The sequence below is a fragment of the Schistocerca americana genome, chromosome X (assembly GCF_021461395.2).
Source record: "Schistocerca americana isolate TAMUIC-IGC-003095 chromosome X, iqSchAmer2.1, whole genome shotgun sequence".
Classification (NCBI taxonomy): domain Eukaryota; kingdom Metazoa; phylum Arthropoda; class Insecta; order Orthoptera; family Acrididae; genus Schistocerca; species Schistocerca americana.
This window is the reverse complement of record NC_060130.1, coordinates 32,515,744-32,536,782: the sequence shown is the minus strand read 5'-3', so window position 1 is coordinate 32,536,782 and position 21,039 is coordinate 32,515,744. Positions and strand designations below refer to the sequence as shown.

Below are 21,039 nucleotides of genomic sequence, written 5' to 3'. Positions count from 1 at the left end.
ATGTGATCTTGTTGGAAAAAGAGCTTCACACTTTGCAGAGAATTGATGCTGGTGAGCCACCCACAAAAGTTGCTGCAGAGTAGGAGTACAATTACTGATCGGAAGACAAATTGATCAGGAATTTAAAAATTTTGTTCCATCCAAGCATTGGGCAGCGCAGTGAAATCTTGAAAAGCAATGAGAAAAGGTGCACATCCTCAGTTAGAAGAGGCATTATTTTTGTGGCACGAATAAATAAGAGCCAAAGGTGTGTCAGTTTCAGGTCCTCTACTTTGTCAAAATGAGCTGATGAGCTGATTGAAGGAAAGAAGCAAGAATTGCTCGGAAGTAATGGCCAGCAGGATCGTTTCAAGAAGCAGCGTGGCATTCATGAAATTGCCATCAGTTCCAAATCATTATCTGGGGATGAAGCTGCTACACTGATTTTAAGAAGAAACTGCACACAATCATTGACAAAGGAGGTTATACTGGCAATCAACTTTACAAATGTGATGAAACTGGGTTGAATTACAAAATGCTGCCAATGAAAACCCTTGCCTCTAAAGAAGAAGAAATGGCTTCAGGATACAAAAAAATCCAAGAAAGATTTACTGTCCTTGCTTGCAGTAATGCCACTGGCAATCATAAACTGTGTCTTACTTTAATTGGCAAATCCAAAACACCAAGAGCATTTAGACACCAACCAACCAGTTTGCCACTGAGGTACACGAGTCAGTCTTAAGGCATGTATGAACAGTGCCATCTTCAGAGAGTGGTTCCAGGCAGAGTTTGTTCCAACTGTAGTAAATTACATGGAAGGAAATGGACTTCCTTGAAAAGTGCTACTTCTTGTGGACAATGCTCCTTCTCACCCAGGTGATCTGCAAGATGGGGATATCAAAGTTGTATTTCTCCCACAAAATGTCACATCTCTATGTCAACCGATGGACCAAGGTATTCTTGAGGCGATGGAAAAACATTACAGACGCAAGATGCTGGAATAATTAATAGGTGTGATTGATGCTGCAGATGATTTTGTGGAAGCTCTTAAAAAAATCGATGTTTTAAGTGTCATTCATTGATTGCTGAAGCTTGGAATCTAATTCCTCCAGTTCCTCTTGTTAGGTCTTGGAAAAAACTCTTAGATCGTAAGGCAACCTAAGTGGTGGGAAGGAGGAGGCAACACCAAAACTCAAGCTGACATAATTTTGGTGAATTTACTGGAGAAGCTGGTTGTAAAGACACACACTTCGAAGACATTGAAGAGTGGATAGAAAATGGCATTTTTTCATGTGACTGAGGATGAAATCGTCCAAATTGTGACCGATCATAAAGTGTCAGAAGACTATGTTTCTGATGATGAATCAGAGAAAAATATTCCTCACACATTCTGTTACGAAGTGATCCAAACTGCCCTGGAGTACATCAGCCAACAGGCGGAGACGATTTATCTTGAAATAGTTTGATTTCAACGTTGGAGATGTATTGTTGCAGCAATAGTTTCTCAAGCAAAAAAACAAAAGAAAAAGACGTTTGTGACTTCGTTACCAAAAAATAAACTCTAATGAAGCATCCTAGAACTTCTATGTCCATAACTTAAAAAGTTTTTTTTTTTTTTTTAATTTTCTTGAAAGTTCCTCTAGACAGACTTTTTGTTCCTTTGAGTAATCTCTAGATTTGTTTCATAATTTTGTTCAGTAGTTTATTTTTTACTCAAAAGAGTAGGTAATAAAATTAAAACTCCTGTTATTTCCTGCTGCCAAATAAGGGAGATTTTTTCTGTAAGAATGCAAAATAAACGAGCTTTGTTATACAGCACTTAAAAACTTTGAGTTTTCAATCATAGTTTGGTGCATTTTTAACATGTCAACACAATTTTTTCAGTAAAAAAGTGCAGGGTTATTTGCAACCATATCAGTAACGTTTTACATACCCTACGCACGTTTTACGATCGTATTTCGCAATATTGATGCAATTTGGAGTGTTCACATGTGAAAACAGGGGGACTTTGATTTATCTGAAATTTTTGTTATCGGAACCGGCCACCGTCCCGATCATTTAGGATAAACAGGAGTTCACTGTAATAGACTCCTTGCAACATGCTGTGTCATACTGCTAGGAGCAGCCAGACTATGGAATTGCCGTCCTGCACATAGGCTGCCATTAACACCCAAGCAAATGACTGCATGTGAAGTGGTGCCATGATCGAGAAGTACGGACTGCTAATGAATAGTGTCACATTATGTTCACTAATGAGTCCCAGTCCTGCACTGCTCCAAATGACTATCGTGGAGAAGTTCGACAGTGACCCGGGGAGATGGGGAGAGGTCCCATTCTTCCACATTTTGGGGGGGGGGGGGGTCACAAAGCAGTCCCATGGTGTGGGGAGCCATTGGGTATGACTTCAGGTCACGGCTTGTAATGGCCGAGGGAACTCTGATGGTACAGCAGTGTGTAATAGTATTGTGGTGCTATTTTTCAACAGGCCAGTGCTTGTCCACATGTAGTGTGTGTCTCTTTAAGTTGTCTGCGTGATGTTGATATACTCCTGTGGCCAGCAAAATCCCCATATCTGTCCCCAATAGAACATTATGGGACCAACATGGACGTCAACTCCATCCCACTGCCTGTATCCATGATTGCAATGTCCAGTTACAACAGTTGTGGATCACCTTTCTCAGGAGGGTATGCAGCAGCTTTACGACATCCTCCCGCACTGTCCAGGCCAGACAGGATGCATTGCTGTGTTGATAAGTGGGCTCAAACTGATAAGTTCTGTGTAAATTTGACTCTGTTTTGTTATCACTGAAATAACATCGCATACCCTCTAAATTAGCTATGTTTCAATTTGTTTTCTCCCCACCTTCTGAGTGTCTCACTTTTTTTCAAGCAGTGTAATTTAAGACAGACATAAGTATATGAAAATGGGATGGCATAACACATTGCTATTCAACTATGCCCCTAAGAAAATTGTAAGATAATGGAGAAGAGCAGGTGCACTATTACACTGACTAGAATGTAAACTTAAAGATAGAATTATATTGTGTAACCTATACCGATGATGTAATACTAATTGACAAAAACATCACTGATGTGCTAAAGCAATTTGAAATATTAAGGGAGCAATCTAGGAAAATTGGACTAATAATTTCACCTGGATAAAAAATTAATGGACGATACCAAAATGGCACTGGGTGAACTTATATAGGCAACAACATAGTATTCGGTGATAAAGAGTTTAAATAATTAGGTGAAAAAGACCACTGAACATCATAATGAAAAGAAGGCATAGAATCCAGACTTCAGAAAATACAAACTGTCTCTCAGTTAACTAAAAGTATTTTTCCTGGAACTCTAAAATCTAACATTGCACAACAGTGATCAAATTAGAATTTCTTTATGCATGAGAGAGACTCTTTGTCCAACACAAGACATGAAAACAGCAAACTGAATTAGAAGAATGTAAAATTGTAGTAAAAATCTTAGGTCCAAGAATAAAAGATGGAATACATCACACAGAACCCAGTGTGAAATCTCCAGGCAAATTCCTAAAAACTCTTGTTACAATGTGTCTCCAAAGAATCCAACTTGTGGGACATACAGAAAGAATGTATCCAAACAGGCAGCTCATTGGATTCCCACATACTTGAAAAATAAGATCCAACTGATGAAAACAAACAGGAAGAGACCTTACGAAATTGGAATCACCACATTTACAGTATTCTGATGTAGTGATGAGTCACACAGAGTGCAGTTTCACAGTAGCTTGATCGATGCTTGTACTTGTGTATGTAGTATATGCAAGTGTGTACAGCGTCTCTTCTGGTGTACTCACAATATGCTAATTTAGTGGCCGAGCAGTAAACCGGATCCCTACTCGGTTCCAGTGTGCTGTGCTAATTATTCTTCTTCACTTGACATTTATGCTTGGAGCTGCAAGAGAGGCCATTTTCCGGATAGTGCCACAAAAACAACAAATTCTCAGATATCAGTTTATCTTAAACTCTTCAACATCATAGACAACATTTCACATTAATATGTTGCAGAGCACTAGATTAGTGTTAAAATTGCCAGAGTAAACATTGTTCTCCATGTGACAGATTGTCACCCGATGTCCAAAATCGATAAATTTTATATCTCTGCACAGAGAAGCAGCTGGTTGCTCATTGTCATCTGTGGTGCTAATCAATGGGTCGAGCTCGTTGCTGGCACAGCGCCACCTCAGAGTAAGTGGCCCCTCATCCCAGCAGGTGGCGATGTTTAAACACCCGTATAGCTCCCAAGACTTACTGTGTCTGTGGATAACTCCGTCTCTGCACAGAACTTCCCACATTTCCCACACAGTGGGCCCTTGTGTCTCTTACACACAATAAATCTTCAAACTTATTTCATTGGCTAAGTTAAATTTCGAGTGTGACGTGCTATTTCGTAAAAAATAGCAAACGGTAGACATGGATGTTATTGTGACACTTTCCTAAGGCAACATTTGTGTATTACACTTGTAGAAGTGCACTGCAACATAAAACAGTAGACCGTAAGTTCAAACAATGGAAACTACAGGTTGGAATATCAGCAGTGTAGGAAAAGATAGAGTGCTAATTACCATAAAGATGGCACGTTAAAATGCAGACAGGCACAGTTAAGACACTTACACATAAGCTTTTGGCCACAACCTTCATCAGAAAAAGAAATAGAAATACACACCATTCATTCACACAAGCAAGCACACCACACACACACATGACCACCAACTCAGACAGCTCAGGCCAGAATGCTAGCCTGTAAGTTTGCTACACAATAAAATAATTATTCTGAGCTACAAGAAAAATGGATTCAAAGAACTAAACTGCTTGAAGAAAAAAAAGGGAAGCTCCCTGAAGCAACGTAGTTTCACGAGTGTGCATACCAGTGGTAAATTATGAGAGTCGCAACCCTCTGAAATGGATAAAAAGGTCACCAGATTGCATTAGCTTTGTTTGTGTCTCGGATTGTTACCGTGAATGGTAGGAGCTATAAGAGATGTGAAGAGCGTAAGATGTTGAGTGATCCCTGTGAAGGACACAGATGCCCTGTACGTCTGTGAGTCAGCATTATCAGCACGTAACAAAATTTGAAGGGGCCTAATTGTGTGTCTCCATTTGCCAGGCTGATTGAATTATGCAGTATGCAGATTTGTGAGACATTCAGATGTGGTAGTGTCCCCATGTTGGACTGCTTGGGTACGTAAGGGCGGCTTGCTTGTCAGCAAGCTTCCGGTTGACCGTGTCTGACGAGCCCATGGGAGAATTGCTGCAAGTACGCTGAGCACATTGTAACCCTTTCACACCTGCACCTGTCATGTGATCAGCAGTGAGTCACATTCTACAAGACCCGCGATGACAGTTGTCAGTGAGTATGACAACGACATAGGGAGAGGGCGTTTGGGGCAGCATCGGATATGACTTCAGGTCACCCTGACAGCACAACAGTATGTCATGGACATCCTACATCCTCATTTGCTACCTCCATGTCCAACGGAGTTACAAGAGACAGAGCAGTGAAAACATATCCAGTTGTTGACTCACAAAACGGTTTTGAGCTGTGACGCATGTAGTCTTAAGTGAATCATTCATACAAAAAGAAAAGAAGAGGAAGCTAAAGTCAGAATCTGAAAAAATTGGAGAATGGAATAGATATTTGAAGACTTCACACTTGAAACTCCCAGTTTTCCTATTGTGAAAGTGCCTTTGTGACCATATGCATTTCACTGATGATAAACTTTTTTTTCCCCCTGGGTCTTGGCTCCATATTTTTTCATCCGGTTGAGTCAGAATACTTGCATAGTATTTGTGAGGTATTGTTTCAGTCTTGCAAGCTAATCTAAAATACAATCCCTTTTGCATCCTAGAAAACAATGACCACTCTTTCTCTCCGATTAAGTCACCTTGGCTATTTTTGTGCAACTGCTGTTTCATTTCATCCACGGGAACAGATTGGTGCATAGAATCAGTTGTGTGTCAGATTGTCCCAAATTGTTTTTCACATTAGGTTGTAGTCAGGCTTCAACAGACATGCCACTCATTTTCTGGTATGGCCACGGCATCAACTGTTTTGCACATCTTTTTAATTACTGATCTTGCAATATCACACTGTGTTCTTTCTCAGCATTTTCATATTTGATTGTAATTCTAGGAAGTAGTTCATGAGTCATCTTACAGAGACATATGCCACATATGAATTCAGCCACCCATTCCTTAACTGTTGACTATGAAGGAACTCCCCCCATGAACCATGGACCTTACCGTTGGTGGGGAGGCTTGTGTGCCTCAGCGATACAGATGGCCGTACCGTAGGTGCAACCACAACGGAGGGGTTTCTGTTGAGAGGCCAGATAAACATGTGGTTCCTGAAGAGGGGCAGCAGCCTTTTCAGTAGTTGCAGGGGCAACAGTCTGGATGATTGACTGATCTGGCCTTGTAACATTAACCAAAACACCTTGCTGTGCTGTTACTGCGAACGGCTGAAAGCAAGGGGAAACTACAGCCATAATTTTTCCCGAGGACATGCAGCTCTTCAACTTGACTAGAAGAAGAGATCGGTTGGTAGGACATGTTTTGAGGCATCAAGGGATCACAAATTTAGCATTGGAGGGCAGCGTGGAGGGTAAAAATCGTAGAGGGAGACCAAGAGATGAATACACTAAGCAGATTCAGAAGGATGTAGGTTGCAGTAGGTACTGGGAGATGAAGAAGCTTGCACAGGATAGAGTAGCATGGAGAGCTGCATCAAACCAGTCTCAGGACTGAAGACCACAACAACAACAACAGCATGAAGGAACTGACTCCTAATAAGTAAGATGATGCCTGTAGAAAAGTGCAACAAAACAGTAATCTCAAAAGACAGGATAGACAGTACATTCTGTAGGACATATTAAAAGTGATTGGTAAAAGAGACTTGGTGTGTTAAATGCAGCTTTTGATTACATGATAATTGAATTGGATAGATAAACAACCTACTTGCTAAGTGGCGGCAGAACACACACATAAAAGAAGATTATAATTAGGCGAGCTTCAGAGCCAGTAGCTCATTCTTCAGGCAGAAGGGTTGAAGTGGAAGGAAGAGGGGTGAAGGATAGGTCTAGGAAAAAGGGTAGATTTTGAGAAAGTTACCCAGAACTGCAGATCAAGGGCTGACTTTCCAGATGGGATGTGATTCCACATCTACATACATTCTCCACTAGCCACCATATGGTGCATGGCAGAAGGTACCCTGTCTCACTACAATAGTCTGAATAAAATTACTTGATAGTTGACATCAATCACTTGCTGCAACAATGTTGCCACATTGGCTACCAGCTGCCGTTTGGTTACAGGTGACAACAAACAAGCAGCTCACTTCACAAATTATGTTAAATGTTTAACACAGAGCAATTTTTCTAGTGGCTGGTGCAAGGTATGTCAGAAATGTTGGATACTCTGTCGACTATTGATTTAAAGTGACCAGTGACTGAACTGGGGCAGACGACCCGTTTTGTATCCCTGACTGTAAACTTGTGTCCTAACCCAGCCGAGAAAATTGTGGTCAACAGTCTGCAGCAGTACTAATATCATGATCGCTTTGTTCATGGCAATTAAAGCTAACCCTTAAGGGTAAACTCACGACAACAAAAACTCAATTTCAGGGCTGAAAGCAAATTGAAATTTCTCCATGTCATTTGTTACCTGTAACTATCCTTACACTAGCTGCACATGCTGCCATGTTAGAAATCAGTGAACAGTCCATGTGGGCACTTGGTCGTGGATTATAGATGGCTGAGGCAGATTCCAAATGAAGAAATAATGACAGGAAGAAAAATAAGACCAAATAGAACAGTCAAAACAATGATGAAAAATGATGCAGCAAATTATTAAAAATAAAAAAAAATATATTTAAACCAATTAATTGAATGAAAATAATAATCACACTCTTTTGGTTAGATTTAAAAATAAAAATTTTGCTACATTGATGAGATTCAAACCTACAACATGCTACATATTAGATTAATCTGCCAACCATTGTGCTATGCCACAGCACTGCATGAAGTATTTATATATGTGAATGTAGTGACCCAGTTGCAACTATGAATTGCAACCTTAAAAATTTCAGTTTCACGCAGTGTAGTGAAAAGCTTATCTAATGTAAGATGATCTCTGTGAATATGATAACTATATGTATGATACTGAATCACACCTTGTGCTGAGTTATTCAGTAGTGTTTGGTTAGTGCTATGAATGAAATGTGTGTCTTTCATTAGCATTGTTAATGTGTGTTGTTTTTGGTGTAGGTATCGCGTGTCATGAAATACATAATAAAAGTGTGGGGCTCGTAATTCGGGATACAAATACATCAAGAAAGAATGCTGAACCAGGAATTGGAAGTGACTGGCCAATTTTGGTGGAGTTTGGCAACAGCAGACAGTTCAAGTGTGACGCTGACTACTCTTATTGGCGTTTGAAGTGCCAACTATCAAGTAATTTTATTTCAACTGTAGTCAGTTCCTTTCCCGTTCCATCTGCCAATTGAGTGGGGAAAAAGTGAATGTCTATATGCCTCTCTATGAGTCCTAATTTGTTGTCTCTTATCTTTGTGGTCCTTACGCATAATGTATGTTGGTGCAAGCAGAATTGTTCTGCAGTCAGCACAGTGTTCCTCAAAATCCCTCCAGGGATTCCCATTTGAGTTCCAGAAACATCTCCATAATACTTGTATGTTGTTGTTTCAACCTACTGTTAACAAATCTAGTATCCTGCCTCTGAATTACCTCAATGTCTGCTTTAATTCGACCCCTTGCGGATACCAGACACTCAAACTGTACTCAAGAAGAGATCACACTAGCATCCTATATGTGATGTCCATCACAGCTGAGCCACACTGTAGTAAAATTCACCCAACAAACAAAAGATGATTATTCGCCTTCCCTACCATGACCCTCACAAGTTTGTTCCATTTCATATCACATTGCAATGTTACGTCCAGATATTGAAACAATGTGACTTCTTCATTCATGACACTACTAATGCTGGATTCTGGCATTATGGATTTGTTTTTCCAACTCATCTGCAGTAACTTATATTTTTCTACATTTAGGGTTAGCTGTCATTTATCACACCAACTGGGAACTTTGTCCAGGTCATCTTTTATCCTCCTAAATCACTCAACGATGACACCTTCCATACACCACAACATCATCAGCAAACAACCACAGATTACTGTCCACTTTGTCCATCAAATCAGTTATGCACATAGAAAATATGAGTAATAGCGCTCCTATCACACATCCCTGGAACGATCCTAATGATACCCCAGTCACCTGATGGACACTCACCGTCGGGATAATGTAGTGGGTTCTATTACTTCAGAAGTCTTTGAGCCACTCACATGTCTGGGAATGTATTCCATGTGCTTGTACCTTTGTTAAAAGTCTGCATTGAGTCATTATGTCAAATGCTTCTCGGAAATCAAGAAATATGGAATCTGGGTTTGTGAATTTTGTGATGGCAAAGTTAGAGGAGCAATGCATCTGCATTAAATTTTGTGTGAAACTCAAGAAAACCTTTACAGAGACACACCAAATGATGCTGGGAGCCTATAGCGATGAGTACTTATGCCATACTCGGTGTTATATATTATTCACACGTTTTAAAAATGGCTTTACAAAAGTCAAACATGATCCTTGTTCAGGATGCTCTTAGATGTCCACTGATGATGCTTGTGTCAGGAACGTCAACGAAATTGTGTGTGCCAGTCGAAGATTCACTGTCCGAGAGATTGTAGAAGAATGTAACATTTCAGTTGGATCATGTTATGAAATGACACAGCATCTTGGAATGCATTGTGTAGCCGTCAAGTTCATTCCACGCTCATGAGTCAAGACCAAAAAAACTTTTTGGATCTTACAAATGAGACTGAGATGTTCCTTGTGAGAATAGTATGACCCCTGCAGACTTCTTTTTATTTCCAAAGGTGAAAAGGATGAAGTTTTGCAATGGTAGATGAGATAGAAGAAAATTCGCAGACGGCACTTTATGCGACCCAGCAAGATGTGTGTCAAGACTGCTCCTGGAAGTGGAAATGATATTGGGAGCAGTGTATCAATTTTGAAGTAGAGTATTTTGAAGGAGACAATCCATAGTAACTAAAAGATAAGCATAGAAAATTTTGTGGACAAAGTTCTGGAATTTTTTGAACAGACATTGTATGACAAAAGGGCATGCTGAGTTGCCCATGAGTGATGCTTTGTACTGATTTGTGGACATAAACTTATTGGTCTCTATGAAACTGATTAGATTCAAACCCAGAATATGTTCAAGAATTCTGCAGCAAACTGATGTTACGGGTATTGGTCTGTAATTTCGCGGGTCTGTTCTTTCGCCCTTCGTATATACAGGAGACGCCTCTGTATTTTTTCCCCAGTTGCTTAGGTCTTTCTGCTGGGTGAGAGATTCACAATAAATACAAGCTAAGTAAGGGTCCAGTGCCATATAGCACTCTTTGTAAAACCAAATTGAGATTCCATCTGCAACTGGTGACATTTGTTTTTAATTATTTCAGGTGTCAGGGATGCTTACGAGGGTGGTTTGAAAAGTTCTTGAAACAGAATAGAAAAAAAGTACTTATGTCACTGAAACTTTTTTGTTTTTCAATGTACCCTGCTTGTAGATTAATTCACTTGGTCCAACAGTGTTCCAATACCTTGATCCCATCTCGACAATGATTTTCCTCCAGGCCTACAAAATAGTTGTCAACTCAGGCTATCAATTCTTAATTTAAGTGAATCTTCATCCACAAAGAAAAATTTTCAGTTTAGGGAAGAGGCACGTGTGGCAACAATTCATACCTTAGTTTGTGTAATTTTACCATGGCGATGGCACATGCGTGCGAGCGTGCATTGGCTTGATGCTAGATGACTTTCTTCCTTATTAAACCTGGCCTTTTTCTCATATCTTTTGTTGCAATTTGTCCAGAAGGTTAGCATAGTATTCTCCAGTAATTGTTTGCCCAGTGGGGAGATAAAGTACAAACAGAATCCCCTTCTCATCCCAGAACACTGATGCCATGATCTTCCCCGCTGAAGGAATTTGGTGGCGCATCCCAGAACACTGACGCCATGTCCTTCCCCGCTGAAGGAGTTTGGCAACGGAGATTCAGCATGTTTCCAATGCTTTGATTGTTGCTTTGTCTCTGGGGTATAGTAGTAAACCAAAGTTTCCTCGTGGTCACAAACCAGCACAAAAGTTCTTGTTTGTTTCTCCTAAAACAGGCCAAACATTGTTGTGATATGTCCATTCTCATGTGTTTTTGACCCAGCATCAAGAGTCGCGGCACCCATCTTGTGAATACCTTTCAGATGACATCTGGCAAGCGTGAGCAATTTCATGCACTCTAAATTGGTGATCCTCCTTGATCATTATGCGCACTTTTGCAATGATTTCTAGAGTAGTGACACATCTTGGCTGACCTATTCATGGATGATCATCATCTAAGCTCTCCTGACCAAATTTAAATTCATTTATCCACTTGGCAACAGTTGAAGACAAAGGAGCAGAGCCCCTGGTGTATTCTGGAAATCCTCATGAATGTCCTTCGCTTTCATACCTATCTTTATGAAGTACTTCATCACTGCTTGAATCTCTACCCGTCCCCCCCCGTCTTTGCAGATCACTACACAGGAACAACAACAGAGCCGTGTCACTGCCACAGCTCTCTTCCAAGAGCACTGACATGGCACATGTTTACAGGTGATTGTTGTTAGGTGTCTTTGTACTATTGTCAAATGACGGTATGTTTATATGATTCTCTTGCATGAATTATTTCTTAAATGTAAAATTTAAAACATTTATCTCCTACTGCCACACCAGACTGGTCAAGTGACATGATGGAAACCTTTGACTCACTTAGTGATTTTACATAGGACAATAATTTCCCCTGCTTCTCAGCCAGATCTTTTGCTGAGGTATGACAGTGGTAGTAACCTTTCCTTGTTGCCATTTGGCATTCTCTTTTGAACCAAGAGTGCAGTAGCTTTTCCTTCCTCAGTATTTTCCGAATTTCATTGTTAAACCACAGTGGCTCTTTTGCATCCTTAATTTGTTTACTAGGTACAGACTTGTTGAGAGTGCAATTCACGATCTGTTTAAGCTTTGACCATAATCTCTCTACGTCCATCTTAATGGAACTAAGTGATGTCAGTTCTGTCTAAGTGAGATGCTAACATCTGCTTATCTGCTCTTTCTGGCATGAACGTTTTCCTAGCCTTCTTGACTGATTTATTAATTTTTGTAACCTTAGTTATTATGATGTTATCATGATTATTAATCCCCATCTCTATGCTGAAGTCATTGATGATATCTGGCCTGTTTGTAACTACAAGGTCTAAGATATTTCCATTGCATGTGGCATGCCAAACTAGGTGCTCAAGACAATTTTTGAAAACCACATTCAAAAGTGCTTCACAAGATTGACTGCACCCCCTGCAATGAAGCCATAGGCTACCATCTATACTCAGTAGGCTAAATTAACCTCCAACTAGTATTGCATGATCTAGGTATTGACGTGCTACTGTCTGTAGACTTTCTGTGAATGGCTCCAAAACTGTCATAGCAGAACCGGGTGGCTGATTAAAACATTCATTAATTAACTTGATTTCACATAGACTTGTTATATGCAACCAGATAACTTCACTGTCACAATCAGCTTTGACCTCAATAGAGACAATAGACACTCCCTCTCCTACAGTGTCTAACCTGCCTTTCCGATATATATTCCATTAATCACTAAATATGTGAGAGCTTTCTACTCTGGGTTTCAGCCAGCTCTCAGTCTCTGAGAATAATTTGAGTGCGAGACTTTCCTGGATGGCAGTAAATTCGAAAACTGTGTTACAAGTACTTTGACAACTGATAAAATTTTGACAATCTACACTGGAGTGAATTCAAAAGATAAACCTCAACCAACATTGAATGTATCTTGGTGATAAAGAGCCCAAATAAATAAATAGATGATTTTATTCCATTTCATCTGATTGAATGAAACACACACAGCATAACTACTCAGAAAACAACTATAGTGCTGATTACATTTACTATCATACATGTAGCACTCTGAGAACATTTCACCTTGTCATAGTAGTCCTGTGTTTTGGAACTAGGCAGTGCTTCATTTCACAAAGCGAAAGGAATGGCTTGTGTGTAAAAAAAAAAAAAAAAAAAAAAAAAAAAAAAAAAAAAAAAAAAAAAAAAAAAAAAAAAAAAAAAAAAAAAAAGAAGAAGAAGAGGAAATAGTGGTTGCTGGTGTTTTTAACACTATCATTCAATTTAGTTCCTATTGTGAACTTTGCAGCTAGGATATGTAAATGCTCTGAGACTGCTATTGATAATATCTTTATGAACAAATCTAGGGGAAAAAAGTCATATCACAAAACCAATAGTAAATGGACTATCTGATCACAACGTGCAGCATCCTGTGTCAAATGTTGAAACTTCTCAGGATAAAAAAAATATTAAATCTGAGTGCAGGAGGATAATAAATAAGCCAGAAATTGAGGAATTCAGGAAATTGCTCAAAGACATGAACTGGAGAGATGTTTACCTGACTCAAATGGAAAATACAAAGCATTTATTAATAAAGTTACCTCCTCTTTTGAAAATTGTTTTCCCCTAAAGGTAACTCAGATCACACAGAAGTCAAAAGATAAACCATGGATTACACAAGGAATAAAGATATCATGTGGGGAAAAAGGAGACTGTATCTACTATCTAGGAACATTTCTGATATTAGCATTGTAATGCATTACAAAGAATACTGCAAAATATTGAATCAAGTAATCCAGAAATTGAAGTAGCTTTATTAAGAGAAAAAGATAATTGTATCAACAAAATAAGAACTGTATGGGATATAGTGAAGACAGAGAGAAGTGGGGCCAAAAAGGAAGTGGAACAGATAGCTCTAAAAGTAAATGAGGCTTTGGTAACAAGTGCATGTAGTGTTGTAAATCTCTTAAGCAAGACTTAATTTTTGTTACTGACGGCTCGGGGTTATCAGGTTCGGTGAATGGTGCAATGGAGTATCTGGGACCAGTCTTTGAAGAACATTGTGTAGAACCTATTCGAGGAACTTTGAATTCCGACCATTGCTTCTCAGTATACTTACTCCTTAATGAAATTTGTTGCAAGTTACATATCTATATTTCCAACAAATAGCTCAGTACATATTATCAATACTAGGAATAAGAACAATCTACATAAAGACCTAAAATCACTTATGTTGGTCCAAAAGGGGGTCCAATATTCAGGAACACACATTTTCAATAAATTACCAGCACCCATTAAAAACTTGGTTTCAGATAAAGCACAGTTTAAACAGAGTTTGAATGACTTTTTGATAGGCAATGCCGTCTACTCTATAGATGAATATCCTAACAGAGACTGAAAGGCCAGCTTAAGTAAAAATATGTTAGATTTAAGTTTTGACAGCACTTGGTTGCAACAGTCAATATTAAGTATTTTGTGTATGATAAATTTATTAATAGTGCATAACAATGTTTCATTCTGACAGCGTATTAATTCTGTAAATATTAGCTTTTCCAGTTTACTGTATTGTATTCACCTATTTTGACAATCTCGTGACAAATGATCAGGGAAGTATTCATTATATTAAAATGTTTTGTGTTATACATTCTGATATGTTCCACACCCTCGAGAATCATCTCATTCTTTCGGTGTATGTAACAAAAACTGAATCAAATCAAATCCAATCGCCATCTCTCGTCATGTAATAACTTCACTTCTTCTTCTTCCCTTGTCGTCTCCTGTTTTTCCAGTACTCATCCATCTCCTCCTCATGCTTTTCCCCCTTTATTCTATTCGTGTTGTTCTCAATCCCCTATTTCTTCTGCATTGAAAGCCTTTTATTTTTATTTACTTATTTTTTTTATTGAGGTGAGTCTCTACGGACTGCGTGGTAACAACCGACTTCACTCTAGTGTCCAGGTCTTGTTCTTGCTCCAGCTTTGACTTCCTGCCAGTATCTTCTGAGCCCCTCCAAGAAGTGCCTTTTTATGCTCTTCAGATAATGGTCCTCACTGTCTTTCGAATGTTGATGCCATGTTAAAACCTTGGTAGTTGGTCACCAATCTTCTAAATTTGTTCCTTTCAGGAATTTCTCTCTGAGATACCAATCTGCTTAAGATCTTTTTCACATTCTTTGAACCATCTCGGCCTTGTTTTCTTAGATAGGATGAAACTCCGTATTCTTTTTGTTAGTCAATCACCGTCCATTTTCATGAGATGACCATAAAATAACAATCATTTCTTTGTAATGGATGCTGTGATAGGTTCTGTCTCACTGCACGTGTCCTCATTTGCTCTCATTCGTCATTGTCCATCGACCCATCTATTACCTTAGGATTTTCCTTAATATCCTACACTCACGCTTTTCCAGCCACTCAGCTTGACCTTGTCTATTCGTGGTCAAAGTTTTGGATGCTTATAAGCCCTCAGGTTGTACAACTGTATTATAATGTTGGAACTTGGCCCATATACTCATAGACTTTTTGTTATAAGTATTCTTTGTCAGTTGGTATGCTTGGTCTAACTTCCTCATCCCGACAATTGCTTCTTCTTTTAATCCATTCTCCTGGTGGATGACTTCACCGAGATACCTGAAATTCTTAACTCATCCGATTTTTTCCCAGGTTGGTTATCTTCCATTCAGGTCCGTCACAGATGTTCGTCATATATTTTGTCTTTTGAATAGAGATCTGGAGTCTAACTTTTTTCATCAATTTCTGACAGCCTATTTATCTTGTTGATTGCTGACTCTATGTTGTTAGCAAAAATGGCCAGGTCAGCCGCAAAATCTAAGCAGTCAATGCACACCCCTTTGTTCTTAGGACCAAGTCTGAACCACTCTTCATTTGTTTCTTCTTGGGCTAATAACTTTCTCCACTCTCGAGTGACCTTTTCCAAGACACAATTGAAAAGGAGAGGGATAGTCCATCTCCTCGTCTTATGTCCGTTCTGATTGTAAAGGGTTCAGATACCTCACCCATAAGTTTAATTTTCGACACTGTGTTAGCAAGAGTTTGTTTGATCAGCTTTCTTGATGTATTATCCACCCCAAACTTTTCCAAAATATTCATTAATGCATGTCAGTCGATGGAGTCATATACTTTCTGAAAATCAACAAACATGACCACATAGTTATTTCTTCCAATTTTTTTTTGTACCTCATGATGTTCTTCAGGTTAAAGATCTGTTCTGCGCAAGAATCACCCTTTTGGAAACCAGCTTGATAGTCCCCAATCAGTTGGTTACAATGATCTTCTATTCTATTCTGTATCACTTTCGAGAGAATCTTATATGGAACAGATACTAATGAGGTACCCCTATAGTTATTGACATTCTATTTATCACCTTTTTTGTGTAGACGATGGATTAAAGCTGACTGCCATTCAGTTGGTATCATCCTAGCTCTCCAGATCTCCTCAAAAAGTTGGACTAGTATATCTAGAGTTTCATTATTTGCCAGCTTCAGTAGTTCCACCACTATTGAATCCTCTCCAGCTGCCTTATTATTCTTAAAGTTGTTGATGATCTCTTTGGTCTCCTCTTTACTAGATGGAGATGAGGGGTAGTTTGTGGATTGGGGCACATACAGGGAATCTTTCTTTCAGTTCATCACAATTAAGTAGGTTTTCAAAGTAACGAGACATTATCTTGCAGTTTTTTTGTTGGTCAGGCCGAGTGTGGTGTGCGTACTGTAAGACCTTCAGTGCACACACCATCAGATTATTTGACTTGTTGCTCTAACAAAGTAAGCGAGTGTCAGCAATATGTCTCGTGGTCTTATCACGGCGTATTTATCTTCTGCCATTAGGTCAGACGATAGAAATGCCACTTGCACGCTGAGAGTAGCAGACTGACGGTGACCAACTTTAAACAGAACTTGATTAGTTTTCACATTCATTTATTAAAATAATAACAAATATAAAAATTACTTAACTTGGTTCTGGATGCTATTTACAATTGACAATCTGAAGTTCCTTTGGTATTGATACATTAATCTTATTCTCACATATATCTCGGGTACTTGACGAAAGTGTCTATACATTTATCTTCATGGCAATGTACAGGAATGTGGTAATCTTATTAGGCGCAAACTGAATCTTGACTATGGACTGGTACAGACAATTGTAGAACTCGTACAGACTGGTACAGACTATGCAGACTGGTACAGACTAATGCAGACTGGTGCAGACAAATGCAGACTGACTGGTCGAAGGTCTTTACACTTGTTATAATACCTCGCACGTTCATGTATCACTGCGCGAGTGTGATGCGCGAGGAGAAAGTGTTCTATCTTAGCAGCAATCTCATTGGCTGTGTTACATATTAATACGCGAATCGGCAGAAGCAGAATTTGGTCCGTCTCTGTGGCAGCGCCATCTCGTAGTGCGGAGATGGACGAGTGCTGCGCCTGCGCTGTTGTGCTTAGAGGGGCTCACTCTAGTGGGAAATTTGTGTACGCGCTGAATACGCGGAACTATGTACACAACACTGAGCTTTCCATTTTCGTGTCTAAAACAAAAACTAGGGGCTTGGTATCCTTTCAAATTCGATTTGAACGTCTGATAGAAGTCTCTGACATTGTTTATCTGGAAACGCTGATCGATCTGTTATAACTGCTGTTTCTCATGCAACTGCTTAGCCCTTCGTAGAGTTCTGGCTGCATATTTTCGAACTTCATGGAATACATCAAAATCATCAGGTCTCCTGGTAGAGTTCCACTTTTTCCATGCACTTGCTGTTTGGCCCACCACCTCACCACAAACCTCGTTCCACCATGTATGATTCCTCTTTTTAGCTGTCAGGATTTTAGTATTAGCTGCTTGTTGGATCATGGAGTCAATGTCTGCCCATTTATGGGATTCAACTGTCAGTTACTGGTGGCATTGTTCCAATATGTTTTGATTGATTTTGAGCTTCGCAATATCATATTTATGAATTTTATTTCCGGTTTTCACGGTCTTATTGAGAGGGATGAAATTAATTTTGATCTTGGAGAGGTGATGATCCTTTTAAATTCAGTATTTTATCTGTAAAAAGGTTTCTTTCTATTATTTCTGATTGTTTGATGTTGTTTCTTTCTTATTTCTGTAATCCATGCTATCATTGATTCCTTCTTCCAGAACTACTCATTCAGTAGAGGTCTCTAAAAAAAGATTAATCTTCTTTTAGCCATTACTTCTGATATTTTCTCAAAATTTTTGTAGATCTCCTCATTACTTCTCATTTTCCAGCCATCTATAGCTTGTATTGCAACCATTATTTTCTAATAATGCTCCTTTGAGGAACCTCTGTTCTGTCCAGCTTATAGTTCATCATTAGGCATCCTCAACCATATAAACATCCTGGTCATACCATTGTGGGATAGTGTCTTCGTTTTGTTTTTTTAGTTGTACATTTCTTGTTGTAAATATCCTTTGTCAAACGATTTGCTCTCTCCAGTTTGCTGACTCTTGCATCTACTGTTAATTCTTCTAGTCCATTTTGTTGTACAGTTTGTCCAATATATTTAAATTTACTTCCTAATGCTATTTTACTTTTTTGTTTTTCTAAGAGTGTTGATGCATTGTTTGAAATTGTCATCAATGTTGTTTTTTCGGCTGAAATTTTGGGACCAGCTCCCTTTGCTATTTCTTCCAAAAGATTTCTTTCAATAACTGTCTGCCAGATTTTTTGAAAGTATATCAGAATCATCTGCAGAAGCCAGGCAGTTTACCTTAATTCCATTTGTTTTTCATCCTAAAATTATTGGTTCAATTTTGTGATTTTTTTTTCTCCAAATTCCAGATACTTTCTATTTTTTCTAGAATGCAGTGTTACAGTAAAGGTGATAAACTGTCCCCTTGTCTAACATCAGTTTTTATTTCAAATGGTTGAGATACTTCTCCCATAAATTTAGCTTCTGCCATCCTATTTGCTAGTGTTTTGAGGATTATGTTTGCTTTAACACAAAATTCTTTGATGATTTTACCTATAATTTCTCTGCCTACCAAATCAAATGTTTTCTTGAAACCTATACATGATACTATTATAGGTTTGGTGATTAACAGTATGTGGAGAATTATCGATTTTCTAATAAACATCTGTTCTGTGCAGGGTATTCCCTTTCTAGAGCTCCTTGAGATTCTCCCAGTTATTTGTCTAAAGTTTCTACAACTCTGTCCAGAGAATTTTTGATAATATTTTGTATATCACTGGCAGAAGTGAGGCATCTCTGCAATTGTTGACATTTTGTGTTTCCCCTTTTTTTCATAGCTGTGGATTAATGCTTTCCATAATCTCTTCAGCTCTCCAAATGTTCTCAAACAGCAGTTGTAGATCATTTGTGTGTTCTGACTATTTCAATAATTTTTCTGTAGTGGAGTGTTGGAATGATTTGATGGCTTCATGAATTTATTGTTCTGTTAGTGGAAAATTTTCCTCCAGATGTTGTGGGACTGCTATTATATATTGCTACAATGTGCTGTTATTATTATTGTTGTTGTTGTTGTTGTGGTTGTTTGGTTGCCTGTTCTTCAGCACTATCTTTCTGTTTCGTTTATCTATTTGCCGCCATTTTAGCCCATTTACCGGTATTTTCAGCTTGTTTTTCACTTATTTGACCTTTTGGTGGCTCCTCTTGAAGAGATCTTATTTCTCAGCATTTAAAATTACATCATCTGCTGCTCTTTCGCAACTCAATTTCATCATGTCCAGTCTAGTTTTTTCATTCATTTAACCATCCATCTTCCTTGACTCAAGATCCTGAATTTTCATCCTTAATTCTTGAACAGTCTCATTTCTCTTTTTACATTTTCCAGATGAAGAAACTTTTGGTCCTCAAAGCTAAGATTAGTATCAGTTTTTTTATTTGTTTCTGCCTATGGCTGCTATATCTCTTTAGTTAGAATATTTTCTCTCTCTGTATTTGATTATAGTCTAAGTCTGAATATTTTTATAAGTACATTTATTGCTGTAGCAATGAGTAAAATAAATTGTATTGCACTGCCTGTAGCATGTAGCACCATTTTGACTGTTAGTCCTCTTGCTGTACAAAAAGTAGCTTTGATGATTACTTAATGCAAGTATTTTGTAAGAGCTGTGGAATGGTTAGTATCTGTTTATATTTTTCTGATTAATTCAAGCTCGTCAATGCACATCCTCTGTTAAGGAAATATTTGAACTGAATTTACTGTGTGTTAAATATAAGCAGTGGAACCATTGGGGTAGTCTTTTTGGTAGAAATATGTCAAGGTGAACAAAACAGGAGATGAAATTTCCTGGCAGATTAAAACTGTTTGCCCGACCGAGACTCGAACTCGGGACCTTTGCCTTTCGCAGGCAAGTGCTCTACCAAAGCATGACTCACGTCCGGTACTCACAGCTTTACTTCTGCCAGTACCTCGTTTCCGCTGCAGAGTGAAAATCTCATTCTGAAAACAGGAGATGGTGAAGGAAGAGAGGGAAAAGATCAACATTTGCTTCTCATCAGCAATATAACTGGGTTGCAACATTCAGTGAAAATTATCTGTGACAGGAAGTTGTCAGAAATACATTTTTTGAAGAAACTTTATGTTTGTATAAGCATTTATTAAATTTAAAAAGTTGGATTTCATCTGTTAATACAAAAGATAATGTTTTGCATTGCAGGCATGCTAAACCTGTCAAAGATGAAGAATCGGCCAATGATTCTTATTGGAGGATAACAGTATGTATAACTTAAACTTGAGATTCTTGAAAATAAAGCTAGTCAGTATTTCTTAACAGTACTGATTTAAATACATCTAAAGATCGCTGTTACCTAAATGAAAGTTGACGAGCAAAGTCTTAGTGGACATTTGTATAAAATTGTCATAGGTGTTATTTACAAAAAGAGTAAATAGTTTCAATAGGAATGTGGTGAGACATTTAACAAATGTCATGACCACACATTAATAGGACCTTATAACACTACCATTATGATATTAGTATGCTTTTACATAAATAACAGAAACCCTGT

The 21,039-nt window shown here is 38.5% G+C and overlaps 1 protein-coding gene across 1 annotated transcript in view; it reads left to right on the top strand.

Moving 5' to 3' along the window:
• Positions 1 to 20,746, top strand: part of LOC124554979 (molybdenum cofactor biosynthesis protein 1-like) — an 81,843-nt gene extending 61,097 nt beyond the window's left edge. Inside the window, exon 7 of the mRNA XM_047128718.1 lies at positions 20,691 to 20,746. Coding sequence (XP_046984674.1) covers positions 20,691 to 20,746 — 56 coding nt within the window. The remainder of the gene's footprint in view (positions 1 to 20,690) is intronic.
• Positions 20,747 to 21,039: the final 293 nt, after the last annotated feature.